At 30.8% G+C, this 17,554-nt stretch overlaps 1 protein-coding gene across 1 annotated transcript in view; it reads right to left on the minus strand.

The window, feature by feature from the left end:
* The window catches only part of Smp_126600 (hypothetical protein), a gene marked incomplete at its 5' end in the record, with an annotated part of 81,788 nt that overhangs the window by 34,843 nt on the left and 29,391 nt on the right, over nt 1-17,554 (minus strand). The window contains 8 exons of the mRNA XM_018794436.1: nt 261-554; nt 4,838-5,077; nt 5,936-6,047; nt 7,970-8,132; nt 9,666-9,996; nt 10,861-11,005; nt 12,594-12,710; nt 14,213-14,344. Of these exons, the coding sequence (XP_018648849.1) occupies nt 261-554; nt 4,838-5,077; nt 5,936-6,047; nt 7,970-8,132; nt 9,666-9,996; nt 10,861-11,005; nt 12,594-12,710; nt 14,213-14,344 (1,534 nt within the window). The remainder of the gene's footprint in view (nt 1-260; nt 555-4,837; nt 5,078-5,935; nt 6,048-7,969; nt 8,133-9,665; nt 9,997-10,860; nt 11,006-12,593; nt 12,711-14,212; nt 14,345-17,554) is intronic.

The raw sequence follows: 17,554 nt of genomic DNA on the forward strand, positions 1-17,554 counted from the left end.
GGCATGAGAGACATAAAACATCATATTTAGTAAATGAGCTTCGATCGATCATAATACAGAAACTATATGGAAAGAACAATCAATAGAAAAAGAAAGGAAGAATTACAGATAACCTAGAAAAGTGTAACTATTTGAAATTGTATTCAAACCAGTTCAATAAAATTATTTGCTGTAATAAATCTGTAAGATAATCGTAGTTTATTCTATTTACCTCTAAATACTTTACATTTAAAGTAAAAAATATTAGATTTTCAACCTACGCGAATCATTTCCCATAATCCCAAACTCCTCTCCATTAGATTTAATTTTGTCTGTTTGACCAATACCAGATTGTAAATAAGAATCAACAGGAGTTTGACATGTGGATCCAACTGACATTGATGAAATAGAATCACGTTTAGATAATCCTGGCGAAGGAAAGTTGATAGATGTGTCACCACCTCCGCTGCCGGATATTGAAGAAGTTTCATTCAACCCAGAACTATCTTGACAAGATGAATTAATTGTCTCGTCTAGTGATGCAACAACGTCGTGTGGATTATCAACTGAGTTAGCTGAATGTATATGGGAAAAAATACAAACAATCATATAATAACTACTACAACAAAGAAATAACATAAACTAAGTAACGAAAAAATGTAGCAAAAATAGATCAACTCTAAAAAAGTTTGGTTAAATTAGCGAAGAGAAGCAGATCCTGGAAGTTGTATAACAATCTACACAATATAGATCATTATGTGGAAACTATATCTTCTGATACAATCTTTGTTGAATGAAAGTAGAAAGTTTATCTATTTGTTTGTTACAGATGAACAAAACAATCCTCAAGTAGCCCTATCGCCAAAAAGATCTGAAGAGAATAAATATTTAATACTGCTAATATGTAGAAGAAAATAACGAGATACATTAACCATTCAAAAGAATAATGGAACAGAGGAAATATTAATTAAGGTAATAATTAAGGTAAATTCTATATTATCATTTATTGGTTTTTAAAGATATTAGAAACGGTATTTTTTTAATACATACTTTTTACCCTTGACCTCAATTTTGCCAGATACATTTGTTTTATTGACGTGACGACAACGATAACAACAACAGTGTGGTATGTGTATTGGATAGACATGAAAAGTGATAGAAGAATGTAAGCAATCCGATTGCCTTTTTTATGCAAACAAAACGATAGGTACGTAGGTGATCAAGGAAATATAGTTAGTTTTAATTATGAAATAATAATACGGAAAACTAATAATCATATTAAGTGTTTAGCTTGATTGCCTTGTAAAAGCAGTAAGTTAGAAGTAACTGGTTCAAGGTGTTTAATTGTTCATCCAGTTTATCTTTTACTTCCAAACCAATCGTTGACAGAAATAATGACACATATCTACTCAGTGTTTACATTAATTCAGTAAACTGGATAGAATAAAACTCCACTACAACTGATACCAGTGCGACAAAGTGCATGAATCAGCGTCGATTCATGAAAGCATTAATTGTTAGATTGAACTGATTTGATAGACTTAGACTTCTGGTTGAAAGTTTGTGGTTTTAGAACAATGAGATATAAGGGTCAAAAATTGGTTAAAACACGTGAAAAAGATTATTGTTATGTCTATCTTCCTTCATGGATTCTCTTTCTTTGCGCTGTGATAATTTCGATCAAGATAGTATTATACGAGAGACTAAACATTGATTAATCATTCAATTCAGTTATGTCCCTTTAGTGCATACAAGTAGAGTACTTCAAAATTACAATATAGATTAGTAGTAAGACATTTTAAATAATTACAACTGAAATAGTTAAATTACAAACCATTCACACAGATAATATGTTTTTTTAAGTCTTCATACTGAAATCAGTACAGTGGTAGAATGCAATAATAACAGCACCTGAGTAGAGGGAGATATTGAGAGGATAACACTTTTCATAGTTAATTATTTTAATTATGAATTTATGAATTGTTCACGTCAAACTACGTTGAGTAGTAACTAACATACAATGCAACTTAATTTGTTTTCTTTTTTAAAAACAACTTATTACATTCATAGCACAATGAATATACCTTCTTCAGTTTGGGCACCTGGACAGTATCACAGCCCTCACACAAATCAAATGACATTTGTGCGTCGCATATATATCTGGTGCCCCCTTGTACCAATATTTATGTGTTTAAATAATAAATATACAATGAATATATATACAGAAAAGAAATTCCTAAGTGAAAAATATGAATGTGTGTAAAAAGTATTTGATACCCAATTATTCATTGACAAATATAAATATTAAAACAACTTGAGAAAAAAAGCGAAATACCATAACGAAAATAAAAAAAAAAGAAAATGGAATGTAAAATTAAGCAACACAGAAAGCTTCTGTTAAAATTTGATTAGAAATAATTGGCTATCCATAAAAGTATGTTAATTTAAGAAAAAATAAAACATTTCAAATTTTAACAAAGTTATTAATCACTGGAAATTAGTTTGTTGTTAGTGTTAACATTTTAATGTATACTAAGGATATGGTGAACTCATACGATTACAGAAATGTCTCCTAGTCTCCTAGATAAATGAACAGTGATTTCAGATAATATAGAATCATAAGTGGCTTTTAAATTCTTTAAAGAAAAACACGACTCCACACTGAATGAACTAAACGTTTTACACAGCGAGAATCTCAGAAATGTCAAAATCATCTCAAAAGGAGCAATGTATCATTAAAACAGACTACAAAGTTATTAAACTGTATTTCTGTTAACTAAATATACATGACTTGTCGTTCTGGAAACTTCACTCTGCTGAGTTGTAGAATAACTCTTTATGTTATACACCAATCTGATAAAGCGAATTTAAATAAAATAGTTGGGGCAGATAATCACGACCAACGTTGTAAAAACTTCGGAAACCTATGTCCTACACAGATGGGTTTTAAGTTGTGCTTTTTATTTGTTCTAACCAAAATGTTTGATACCAAAAATGACAAAGCTTTATCGTGCAACATACTATTAGTGTTAGTAAAATTTCTTTGGTGTTCAAGAAATGCATATGTGTCAAATGAACTAAACTGTTCATACAACGCATATCATTGATTTATTTATGCGCTTCACAAGAGTGAAAACTATTCAACAGTTTCTGATATTACCCCTCTTCTTGATAAATATGAAAATTTTTAAAAGGGTAAAAAGGTAACACAACATTATCGTAGATATAAACATTTACCCAAAATTACCAATAAACACGTATGTTAATGTTTTTTTTAATAAGCGAAAATGAAAATAATTACTGACAACATTAATTATTTAAATACCATTGTTGTTACGATGAAGAAATGAGGGTAAGAGATGAAAATCTTTTAGTGTATTAGCTTTCTTTTGTTTATGACGTGTATCAGAGCCACAACGTCGATGAGTAGTACAACCTGCAATTCAGGGTTAGCAGTAGTAGTATTAAGTTAATAATGACAATACGCATTTATATTATAGCGGGCATTGTAAATCATTAGTGCACAAATCAATTTTAATTATGATGAAAGAAAGAATGCAAAGAGAAAACAGGATAAAAAGAGATTTTAGTGAATAATCATAAAAACTTAGTGAATATCATATGATATTTGACGTCAGTGACAAAGTAAAATTTAACAGAGCGAATCAGTAACAAGTTAAAGAGGCTTCAAACAGAAAATGAATGATTAATATAGACAATATATAATGATTGGTCGACAAGAATTAATTGTTAGAAATCACAATTATTCTATGAATCTGTAACACAGTATATTGAAGTGTTACGCTACGATGCCAAATAGTGATGATATCAACAAAATATTTTGTTACACTTTTGAGTTTATGATAAATGATACGTTAATGTATGACGCTAGTTGTTTGCAACTTCAAACACAATACAATGAATAAAAGTGTTTCTATTCACTTCCTTTTTTCTTCACTGAATGAAATGAGAAGCCAACGTCTGTATAGAAGCTTTCCTCGATAGAGATTGTGTATTTTTACACAATTGAGAACACTGTATGAAACTATGAATAACTGTGACTAAACCTGTATCTTTTATTAATCTTCTTATCTAGATTTGTTGGTACCACACAACACGTTGTAATGGTATAACACATACACATGATACAATTAGAAATACAATTTCTTAAGTACCGAACATGGTAAACAAACAAAACAACTTTGTATATTCAGCATCGAGCTACGTTAATGTGTCAAGGTTAGACATAACTAATGAGGATGAACTCTGTTTTTTGATTACTTATCGATAACAATTCTAACAAATGCACACGAGATGGTGAAATATTATGAAAATGTATGATTTATATGAATGATCATTTATTTTTAGACTAGAAAGAGATTGATGAGTTTTGTATTTTCCGCAACGTGAATTTCGAATATGAACGGAATCAACAAAATTGAAAAGTTTCGCGAAAAAAAAACGAAAGAGAATGATTCTTAAATGCATCTTTTACATGATATTTTCTGTTGGTACTCAACAGAACAGTAGACCTGCAACGAACAAATCCAAGATTATAGTCTCTCTGGAATTAAGATAATTTAGTTCCAAACTGCTGATGCCCAAAATACTCAAACGACCCTCATAAGTTTGTAATTATGTTTTGTTATGAAACCCCACTGCAGCATGCAGAATGCTTCGAATTATTGGAGATACACTGTTCAATATAATGTTGAACTATTTTAGTTACGTGAATATGACTAAATTTGATGATGAAATCAGTTAGTATTACTTTGGTAAATGTTTCCGTTAAATTTCTCAATCAACCAAACAGGGAGAAAAAAACGCCATAACGCCTATAAAATTATAAACAACTCACAGTGATGAATAAGATCATTCGAACCAATTTGATTGGAATTTAAGGGTACTTTATTACATGATTCATTCGTTTGGTTCGGTGCGTTACCTGGAACATGTGTATCCATGGTTAGATTTGGTATACTACCAAGTATGCCGCTTAAAACATTTGCAGACGCAACGCCAGTTGTTCTACGTCCTTCTCTACTACAATGATCTCGAATACCGTTTTTACATTTTAAATGTATAAATAGATCACAATCTACAAAGGGAAAGAAAAAACCCCTCTTAATCATAGCTGGATATTAAGAAAACATTAGAAAAAGTTATTTTCAACTTCAAAACAACACGAAACTATTGAAATACTGATTTTGAAAAGTATTTATCAAAAGACTAATTTTTGAACGAATATTCTTTTCGATAAATTGTCTTCAGATTCTACAAGTACATATCCAAATTAGTAATCCAAAAAATGGCCAGGTTGAGGGTGAATATATCAATTAGCATATCATCAATAATATATAACATAAAATAAAAGTTAGTGCACTCTGTATTGACATATACTCTATCCGATCAGTTCAAATAATTTGCAATGCATTAAGTTGATTGATCACTGAGTAGTAACCAGAGTCATGTTTATCCAGTCCCTTAATGCTGAACTAGTATAGTCAACCAATTTATAATATGATTACTAGTCTAAGTGACTCAACACTGAGCGCATTATATTTTGCAGTTAGGCGATTAGGGAACGCTGGACACACGTTTTGTGCCATTCGACACTCATCAGCAAGACAAACTTTCTGTCTTTAGGAAACTAGTGCTCTCTGTAAGGTCAGAATTCAAATCAATACAGTTTCACAATTAAAAATGTTGCCCCTGAGTTATTCAAGCAGCGGTTGATACACTGTACGATTGTTACACAAAGTGATTGATCACTGAGTAGTAATTAGTAACACGCACTCCTTGTTGATGAGTACCAAGTAGCATGATACCTAGGTGCTCGGTTTTCTGTCGACTATCTCCAATCAACAAATGTCCGTTCGTAGAAGTAGACGAATACAACTTATATAAACTTTAATTGTAGTACAGCTATATTTGACGCGTAAACAATTGAACTTACTATTACAATTGAAACCCTGTGAACTGAGTCCCCATAATAGAAATCCACACACACCACAATCAGCGATACGTTCGTAAGTGTACTCATAAAATGAGTGACCTTTGTGAGACCACTTAAATCGTATTGGTTTTTTTCCAGAGAAAAAAAGCAAATACATAACATTTAGTAAGAAATAATTCAGATAATAATTTGATAAATAATAAGAAAGTTATTAGACAATAACAAAATGTTCAATAATGTTAACCAAATATCAATATTTTTAGTTATTATGATGGTCATACTGTTTCCTACGTTAGAATCTTGTTCACAGGTAAATCATTTCGATATAATTTAAACTTTATTCTTCGAAAAAACTCTTAATATTAAAAAATTGATTAAACATGGTCAAATTAGACATTTTGACAACCACAACAACATCAGTTCTTTAATTCCAGTAAAATATCCCTTAGCAATTGATTTGTTATTATTTATTCACTATCTAGTCGGAGAAGAAAACACTGTTAAAATTGAAATGTTTTTAGACAAGTTAATGAATTCTGTCTGTTACCAACAAAATTTTTATCAGTTTTAATCATAGTGAAGTAACGGTAGTTCTGTTTCTATTACAGTTTTCCAAGACTCATTCATTTAAAAATGACGAATAATTTGTAGTTTTTTGTTTAAATCATAAACATTATGACATGTTCAAGTTTAAAAATGTAAGGCAAGTATTCAGAGTGAAATGCGTAGAGGAAAATTTAACACTAAAGAGTTATTAAGAACTATATGATGGTTGTATCAACATCAGTGTACATACATGACTGTATGCGGGAAAAAATTTTAAATCTTCAGATCTAGCAGTTAAGAAGTTATCATTTAGACTAAAAACTAGTGATCCGAATTTACAGATACTCAATTCGCCATTGATACAAACCGAATATTATACAAACATCTGTCACCAACAGATGTATTCGATTTTAACTTAATAAATCATAGCTCCTTATTATAAATTTAGATTATTCATTTCAAATCAAATTAATAAATCGTTTTCTAGTGGTTACTAAATAACTGTTATAAACGTGGAGATGCCGATTATAACTCTAGCGGTTCTTGTTATAACAGTCCTTTTACTTCTTACACGTATGTGGGACGTTAATTTACCTTAGATGAATATCTACACTAGATTCCCACCCAGTGTCTATTCTACAGGACTTCAACACAACTCAGATCAAGAACACGAGATTAGCCTGACTATAACGTCAATATATTTCCACACCAAAATCCGACACAAAGAACAGTCAATCAATAAGTGTCCATCAACAAGGAACAGTCATACATAATAAGGATAGGGGAATATATATAACACATATAACACCTGTCATCTTATCTAATGTCTGACTCATCAAGACAACCAATCATTGTCATTCTCGCCCACACAACAATAACATTTAGGAGACTCCAACGTATACGACAAGAATCAATCGAGACTTTCAACAGATAATGTTTTTTCGTTTTTATGCATATGTATTGAATGTTGTATCGATAAACAGAGAATCAACTAAATATATTTAGCTCACAACTACGTATCTTGAGTTGAAACTCTAAAGTCACTGTGTATGTATTCAGTGAATAAAGATGTGTTCTAGGACAAATTAACAGTCTAGAATGAATATATTACTGTAAACATTTGACTAGTTCTCATATTACACTGTGAATACTTAGTTACGGTATGATTTTTTTATATTACCATATATTCATGTATAATGTCCTCACAAAGTGATCTCACTAATCTTACCGATTAAAAAAGGATCATATTTTACAATTTAATTCATTTCCAAGTTTTAAAAAATTGGTTTTATGTTTGATATCAGAGAATGTTATACAATATATCTACAATGAGTTGAAATACATGAAACTGAACATCAAGACTTTGTTCTGTTTTAGGGTAATAAAGTTAGTGGAAAAGAGAAGCCAGAGACTCCGTCAGTTATAATAATAATAATAATAATAATAACAATAATAACAAACGTTTGTAATAACCGATATGTTACTCACTTTACTTTTACGATTGAGCAAAGAATGTGATTTTTGTTTTGATTTAGCACAATATGGAGTTAATTTTGTCCATAAATGTGAACCAGCAGATGACAGTCCACTTCCAATGCTACCTGATACACTACCTAAACCCAATGCTGATGTAGTTAAGTTTTCAAAAGACCTGATTTTGTTAAAAAAAAAACGAAAAAGAAAAACATCTTCAACAGTTCATGGGTAAAACATATAGAACTAAGAGAATTAAAATCAGATGATTTTTAAAACATTTAGTTGAATATAATTGACAGGAAAGCCTGGACTAATGTTTCATGTTAGTTACAACTCATCAGAGAGATATGTGGGAAATCTAGAGAAAAATAGAGCCATTGGATGGATTCGAACATATGTTGCTCAATTCTACAGTCTGAGACATGATCAATAAGGTATCTAGGCTGCGACTGACCTTGTCATATAGGACTGAGATAGTAACATTGATTGGTCTTGGAGTAGAGGCTGACGTCGCATTTTTGGATCGAATTCCATAGATCTAAAACTCTTACAACAAAACACAGAAAAAGTGACGTTGAGTCGCTCAAACTAATAGCCATATTGTAACTTCATGGACAGAATTCAAACAGTACTAACAGACCAGACAAACATGGCACTGTTCACTGATCAACAGATGAAAATAGTTGCTCAATATTTTCTTAGGAGCTAATATCAGTTTGTAGTTGAGATTTTATTTAGAATAAAATAATTCCATTTCTAGTTTGGCTTCTATTTGTGAATAAAGTTAGCGAATAAGGAGTGTCATAGTATGGAAATCAAATGGTCAGTTTTTACATTTTTACTTTTCTCACACTGGAAGACAATATAATTATACAAATAAAACAAACAATAAAAACAAGGCGCATCTGAATTCTTTTCGATTGTTTCAAGGTTGTTATTCAGAACTGATGAAACCAACTGACATTTCAACACTGATCTGTTACCTATTCTTTTAAATGTAATCTCTACGATACTGGAGTGAATTAATTTCATGAGTAATTTTTTTCACGCTTACTCGAGATATGAAACAAAACTATCGAGTATTTTCTATGACGCCAATTATTGACAAAACAGTAAAGAAAGATGATAATGAGATGAGTGTTTTTTTAAATGTGAAAGACAGTTTGAAAAATGAGAGTAGTACTACAGTATCATCATCATATCAGATTTTTTCTGCAATATCTATAGAATTCACAAGTTGAGTTTAAAAGTACAAATATTCTTATTAGAAGTTAATTGGGAAGGAGTAAAAAGATTGTTGACCTTTCGCTGTACATTATAATATCTAAAGAGCTCAATTAGGCTTGTATGTTAGTAGAAATGAAGAAGATTAAGGACGAAATCCCGATTGATTCATATATATGGAAGATTATACCGGTTACGTGTCATTCACGTAACATAGATAACATAGCATGGGCTTTAAACCACTTGAAATTGTTTAACAGAGAAAAAGAAATAACTGTAAATCGGAGACCCGTTTTGTACACTTTTCTCAATTAAATTCCATATTAGAAATACAAAATCGTCGTGTTTACAGGGTATTCTAATCAAAATATTTATGAATTTTTCTTTAGATTGATAAGTCACGCGTAAAAACAAACAGATCACAAATGTTATTGGTAGTTGTAAACTCAACTTTTTTATTTTACAGTGGGCACTAGTAACATACCTTGCAAAAAGACTATGTCTAATAGAATGTCCAGAATCTCTAGTTTCAGGATAATCTGCACTTGATATCTGAGACATGGAATAATACCGGTGAGCTGTAACCAAACAAGTAGTAATTGCCTGGGTAATTTGATCATATGTAACTGATCCAGATGTGTTTGGCAATCGACATATGCTAAGAGCAATTGGATTATCTATACAACTTCCGGTAGACAGTTGATGCAACGCATCAAGGTAACTACTTAGACGCGATTCGAAACATGCTAATTCTTCTTCTTTATTACGAAACAGAACGAAATCGATTGGCTCAGAAAGACACCATGTATCCATACCTGGTTAAAAGGAAAAAATGGTACAACGATATAGACACTAATTTAAAATGATAGATAAAGGTGAGTAATATGAATGAAGTATAACAAACTAAATAGTGGGGGTTAGAAGCTGGATTTTCACTACATTCAAACTGTGCATCGGTGGCTAGGTAGAAGAAAGTAATAGAGTTTCCAAACTAAAATATGAAAAATGTCCACGACATTGACTAGTGGCCTAACGTATACTGGTAAATGCAAAATACCTGGTGAGGGTCTATGCTATAATTACATCAGATAGTTAGAATTCGGGATCGATCATAGTGGCATAGAACCATTCACTCTTCAGTTTTACTATTCCTCCATACAAACCACTTAATTCTGCATTTCCGTAACATATTCTCAACACATAACCTTTGTTCGTATCACTGCTACTACAGTTATTTTGACTCCATTGCTATTCACGCTGCTAAGTTTCATCTAGTCATGCTGATACGGTACGGCAGCTTTGACCAATCCATATTTTTCCCCAGTATCTAAGTCGATTATAAGTGACTGAAAAACCTTTAGGGCTACGATACTGTTCATTATTAGCAAAGTGAGTATAGTTCAGATCGTCCAAAAGTAACTAAATTTATAGTGAATTAGACTATATTAATTAAAGAAAAAATAACAATAGTTCGTCTAATCTATGGTATAAAAATATCATATACACAGTGAAGTATCAATTTTAAAGTCGAGCAAAAGTGTATGTAACATATTGCCAACCACCGACAGATATCATTTATGAACCTCAACTGAGAATCATAATAATAGGTGCACACAAAAAGGACAACTGATTTGATAGGCAAACCATAATCAAGTTAGACGGTGAAATATAAGATTTACCCAGATTAATTGCCTCAGCTAATTTAGAAACTTGTAATTCAATCTGATTCAAACATTGTTGATCAATAAAATTGAACAATTTTGAGCATTCATTAAAATCGAATGACTTCAAGGCAATTGGAGTTCGTACATCTAAACGCAAGGGCTAAAATGAAATGAAACAGGAATAAATAAAGATAATTTACTAATTTTATATAATTTTGTTACCGAACAGTATAATGCAATATTTGTTTATAGTTTCATGAATTAATATGCGAGAATTTGAGTGGTGGGCACTATTGTGCAGACGGATATAAGTAATATGTAGTAGGAATTGGATGTAAAATGCTTACCAGAATAAGAGTGAAATGAAGAGAAGAGGAAGGAAAACATAAAGCAATCAGAATAACAACAGGATTGGAATAATGATGGAGTATGTAAAGGACAGTCCAAGGAAGATATGCAAATGATGTATTTAATGTATGATTTTCATATTTCACAAAAGCACTGTATAATTTTGCATAAAACAATACATTGGTTTACCGTACATAAGCTTTCGTTCACTACACTTCTACTAGTACATGAGATGAAAAAACCACAAAGTTATAGTTTCAGGTTTACATCAATGGATTTATGGTGCTAAACATTTAATTTTCTAGTACGTTGAACGGTAATTAGTATTATTGTATTCACATTGAATTCTTTGTTGCTTCAGTCGGTCACTAAGTTGATTAACTTGTTTTTACCTCACCTACAACTATCTAACTGCACAAAAAACAGTTTAGATAGGTTTTTGAAATGTAATTAAAATCATAAAAATAAGAAGAATAGGACATAAAGTGTATGAATAAATATAGTTAAGATCAATGTCTATATGTATGAAAGTAATAATATAAAGTGGAACATGTGTTATAGTTAGCAGAAATCATAATCAAAATAGAGTATATAAGGGTAGTGGAAACTGATAAGTGATTGGGTAATCGCTCAACATGATAAAATAAACAAATGTGTGATCAATATGACTATGTAAAGAATGAATATCAGAAGACGAGAGAATTATAAAAATAAAAATGTTGGGGAAAGGGTCGAAAGAAAGTGGAAGTTGAAATTATTTGACTGAAGAAGAAAGATGGCTATTCATCTGAATAGGTCTCTTTCGTTACATACATTTATTTGTTGTGTTATACCCTAAAGTATTCACGAAAATTAAAATTAGTTAAGGTTATTACATAAACATCCAATAATCATGCGAAGGAAATCACACTTTCCGTCTGAATACATCGATCAGGTCGGCAAAGGTTTGATGGCTCTGCAAAACGGAGTAAGATTCATATTTTTTGTCTGTTAATTATTTTTCTTATTAAATCGTCAGTGTTTTCCTGATGATAGTTGAGTACAATTTGTCTTTGAAGAAGAAAAAAATTACAATCAGCACCAAAAATTTTGAATGAAATCTAGATTGACTAAAATACGATAATTTCATTTTAGAATCGTTAATTTCTAAACGATGGGAAAAAAAAGAGTTATTTTACATGGAATCAATAAATTAAGTATTGACCGATGATATATCTAATAAAATAATTTTCTAAAGCACAACCAAAGGTTGGCAGTGATATCAACGACAAGTTATTCGCTGATGACTAGCATACTTTTATAATAAAAAAAAGTTAATTCATGATCAAACTACAAATAACAATAATAGTCATAATGATAATAATCTCATGGTTTACATACTCAAAAACATCGTGACTTACAGACTTCTCATGTAGGAACGTTGTAAATATCTCCAGACAAACACGTTTTTCATCCTTAAACAATTCTTTTGATGAAGCCATTGATCGTTGAAAGTATTGGTTGACAATGTGGAAAAGCTAGAAGAATAGAATATATATATATATATATATATATATATATATATATATATTGAATTACTTTTATGACGATTTTATAAAATATCCATCGATACCTTTCAAAGAATCGAAAGCTCTAAACAAACAATTGATTACTCAGATGTAACCAATCAATGCACCGTTGAAAATAATTTTGGTTAGAAATTTTTTGAAAAAAAAATGCCGCAGAGAACTTAAGTCTCAAACCGATGAGTTATAATAAAGGTATAGTCTTGAGAAAACGTGAGTTGGCTCACATCGCTATATCATATCAGCAAAAAGAGATAATACTAATAAAACAGTTAGTTAAGGAAACGAAATAACATAGTAGCAAAGATAATAAGAAAAACTGAACGTTGACAGTATGAAATGAAAAAGTAGAGTGGAAAAGTACGTATGAAAGGATGGTGGAATTTAACATCAAGAGAAAGATAAAGAGTAAATCTAAGTTAGTGAATTATATTGTTTAGAATTGCTTACAAAGTCCATAAACAGTGATCGTAGTTATCGCACGAATGATTCTTATAACGTAATCCGCATAGCTCAATCCAACAATCAATGAATTCATGAACTGATTACATATCTTGGTTTGATCGTTCCTAGCTGCCTACTAAAATATATGTACGACAGACGACAATGCACTTCGAGGTAGATGAGGGTTGGGCAAATGCAATAAATCCTTACCACCCCATTCAATCAATATTCATAACCACACCAACAGATATCCCATCTTTACGTAGTAATTTGCGTCTAACCCTGGCATTGCTCACTCAATAATTCAAACACACCCGAAGGCACTTACGATCAGATACTAGTAACTTACAGATGTCCTATATTTTTAAAGTCCATTATTCACAGTCAGAACAAACTCCTACTCAGTATATTAGTCCTGTGTTTCAGAAATGAACATTCACTAACATCACAAGTGGTTCAAGTTAACAAAAGTGAAGGAAACTGTGTGAACTCTCACTGAGATTATTCATGCACCAAAAACACTTTTTCTATAGTCAGTTACAGCGTTTTTGCATACGACGATTGCTGTGAAAAGCCTTCATTCTGAAATAATCCTATGAATGGCGACTGGGATCCATAAAACAACGATGAGTTTAGGAATTTCGGTATGAAAATCATTCGTTCACTGTAGTGTAGTAAGGCTGCATGATTAGGAATGTAAATCACACTGATATTACAACCACTTATAAGCAAATGTATGCCTTTATTGTCGGGTAGATAACTATCGAATATTAATCCAAACTACTTACACAACAAGCATACTATTAACCGACTTCTCTGGCGTGGTAAGATATTGAGCAACAAGTGCCACAATCAGTGTGACTCAGCAGGGTCACTGTGATAAGCTAGCACAAACATCTTAAGGTAGCAACTATCGTATAGTAAAATTTAAAAAAATTAATTGATGAGTTTAAATATACAAAATAACAGTTAACAATAGGTTAACTAAAATGATAAACATCTGTACTTACAGTCCATGTAGGATCTCTTTTATGAGAAAACAAGTAATCAATAAACATAGCGCACTTAGCCGGACTATTCAATACTGACGTTGCGCTGTCGAATTCTGACGATAAGTGAGCAAGATCATTTGCATTACTAAGCTGGAAATAAGAAAATATAATGCAGAAAATAAATGGTGAAGTATTGAAACTGCAACCAGCTATTGCTTCACAGAATGATGTTTGCAATAATTTATCAGAAAAAAAGTAATTTAACCTGAAGATTTAGGAGTAAAAATTGTCAGTTTTTGATATTACCTAAGAACTTGCTTAAGTTGAAGATAGTTGTATTCAAAAATCAAGTTATCTAAATACGAACAAGATTCACTGGCTAAATAATTACCTGAATACTTTTTAACTATTATGATACAGTGCTATTTCTACATGTCCGACTTTTTTTCAGCAGTCGATTTCATAAATTTCTTAGAACGTTTAGAGAATATGAATTTAATAACTTGAACAGTTATTGAGCAGAAACATTTGAACAATAAATAAGTTTATATCTCCCAACAGACCTGGTTGAACTCCACTGGTTACTGCTTCGCACTAGAACTCCAGGAAATACCTCATGTAGCCAGTCACTAGTGAGCATATGATCATTATCAAAAGGGGGTTTTGTGGAGATTTTAGTAATTTTATATAGTTGAAATAATAATTTAGTTGAAGCTAGATCACCATCGAAAACCTGGAAGCATTGGACGACCGTTTCTTCTTATCGTGGGACTCCTCAGCAGTGCGCATCCACCATCCCGCCTCGCGAGATTCGATCCCAGGACCTATCAGTCTCGCACGCGAGCGCTTAACCACTAGACCACTGAGCCGTCTAACCGATAGATCCTGGGTTCGAATCTCGCGAGGCGGGATCGTGGATGCCCACTTCTGAGGAGTCCCAAAATAAGGCAAAACGGCCGTCCAGTGCTTCCAGGTTTTCGATGGTGGTCTAGCTTCAATTGACTCATGATTTCAACTATATAAAATAAATAAGTACTACTTAGTTTGTGTCAACCTCAGGAAAAAAGCGTTTATGGATGGTCAATTTCAAAGTAGAATATAATTTGATAGAATTAAGAGATAAAATAACCTAGTTGATTTCCAGCACCTTGAATTCCACTGCACATACACTCCTTACACTGTGTAATTTACTTTGATAAGTAATTTGTTACATGAATCCATTTACTGAATACGACAAATAAAATAAACAAAATAAGCAATCTCTAGCAAATTTTGAAGCAGATAAGTTTTTATGATTAAAAATAAAAAGATTTCATATTATTACATAGTATTTAAGATAAAATATTAATCAAATAAATGTATGATAAATACACTGGACGACCAGCAAATATTCGAAGGAAGATTCTTTGACAATCAAAATACAAGGTACATATAATGGCCAAAATTATAATGAATACCGAAAACATTCCATAATAATCGATCATTTCTATAGTACGAATAATAATAATTATTATTATAATTATCATTATTATTCAATTCATTCTAATTGAAACCAGAATATTGATTAGATCAAAACAGAATTTCGAATAAATAATGCACGAGACGAAAGTACAACAATCACATGTAAAATACAGTTAACGTACAGACTATGCGCACATATGCACACCTCACCCCCTCCATATATATATATATATATATATATATATATATATATATATATATATAGAGAGAGAGAGAGAGAGAGAGAGGCAAACGGATATCACATAAACAAATTTTTGATACTCTACGAAATATATCATGAATGGATTGTAATTTGTAAATATCTTAAAACCGTAACGCAAATACTGATTATATATATATTGCATATATTTGTACATTGGCAAATACACATAGTATCAGAGTATCTAATTTCGACATTCAACATATTCCAATTCATGGAATAGAAAAAAATAAAACCATTTCTCTTTGCTAAATCAATATAAATTAAGATTCGTTATGCTAAATAAATAAATGTTTTGTGCAAGACAACATATATATATATATATACAAAGTTATTTATCTATCTATATTTTGGTCAGAAATTAGACTATAACAAATTCATTAAGATGATCAGAAAATATCGATTGGTGATAAATTAAAATAAGATTAATATTGAACTAATGAATTATTCTAATAATTTATTAAAAACGATTTATTGTTCAATTGGGAACATACTAATGTTGGTAGAGTTCAATTATAAAAGTTAATTGTAGGATTGTAGGATTGTTGATCATAAGGTTAAAAATATAAATAAAACAAAACAAAGATAAATATTTTGACAAAAGAAAACGAAAGGGATAGATAGCTTTAAAACAACATAATTATGATAATAAATAGAATAAATTCGATTGGAAAATGTTTGCATTTTTTTAAATAACATCAACAATGCTAACAATTGTACTATAAAGTCTATTATTAAACACTTGGATTATTGAGTCAATCTAAGCTAGATCATCAGTGAAAACCTGGAAGCACTGGACGGCCGTTTCGTCCTACTATGGAACTCCTCAGCAGTGTACATTCCTATACTGACAAAATATTAAATAAGCAATGAATATTATTTAAATAGTACTAAAAGAACAAAAAACTTATTGGAGTTACACAATGAAATGTATAAATGGGAATGCTTATAATGAACTCTACAAGATATTATAAATAACTGGAAATGCGTATAATATAGTTGTGTCATCCAATGACGTGAATTCAAATACAAGATTCGAAATAAATGTTAATGTTAAGTGCTACACCAATGGTGTAGAATTCTATTTCAATTAGATGATATCTCCAAATGAGAAGTATTTTTGAGGAAAACTTATAAGCCTTTAAAATGTATGTAATTGCAATTACTCGATAATCAATTAGCATTAACAACACAAACTTATTCATTTCCCTATTATATGATTGATTTAGTTTATCATTTATCGGATCTTTAAATAGTTCATGATCTTTCTAAAGTTATTTTATTGTTATTAGGTTGATAATATTATTTAGGTAATTTTGTGCATATATACAAGTTTATATTGGAGATAAACACTAGTGATGTGCAATCTGAAATAAGTTGATCTTGCAATAAATTTAAGTGATACAAATCCGTAATAGGTTATATTCTATTTCTAAATCCTGTTCAAATTAGTACTGTATAAATAAAACTGTAGGTACAGAAGTATTGTACACAGTGTAATGTATAAATATAATAATAGTAATAATAATAATCACGAAATCGGAGCACTCAAGAAATTAGACCAATTTGCTATATTTATCATTTTTAAAAAAGAGATAGAGAATGGATGAATCTACGAAAATATTTTATAGGGAGGAAAT

The sequence above is a fragment of the Schistosoma mansoni genome, chromosome 1 (genome assembly GCF_000237925.1).
Source record: "Schistosoma mansoni strain Puerto Rico chromosome 1, complete genome".
NCBI classification, from domain to species: Eukaryota; Metazoa; Platyhelminthes; class Trematoda; order Strigeidida; family Schistosomatidae; genus Schistosoma; species Schistosoma mansoni.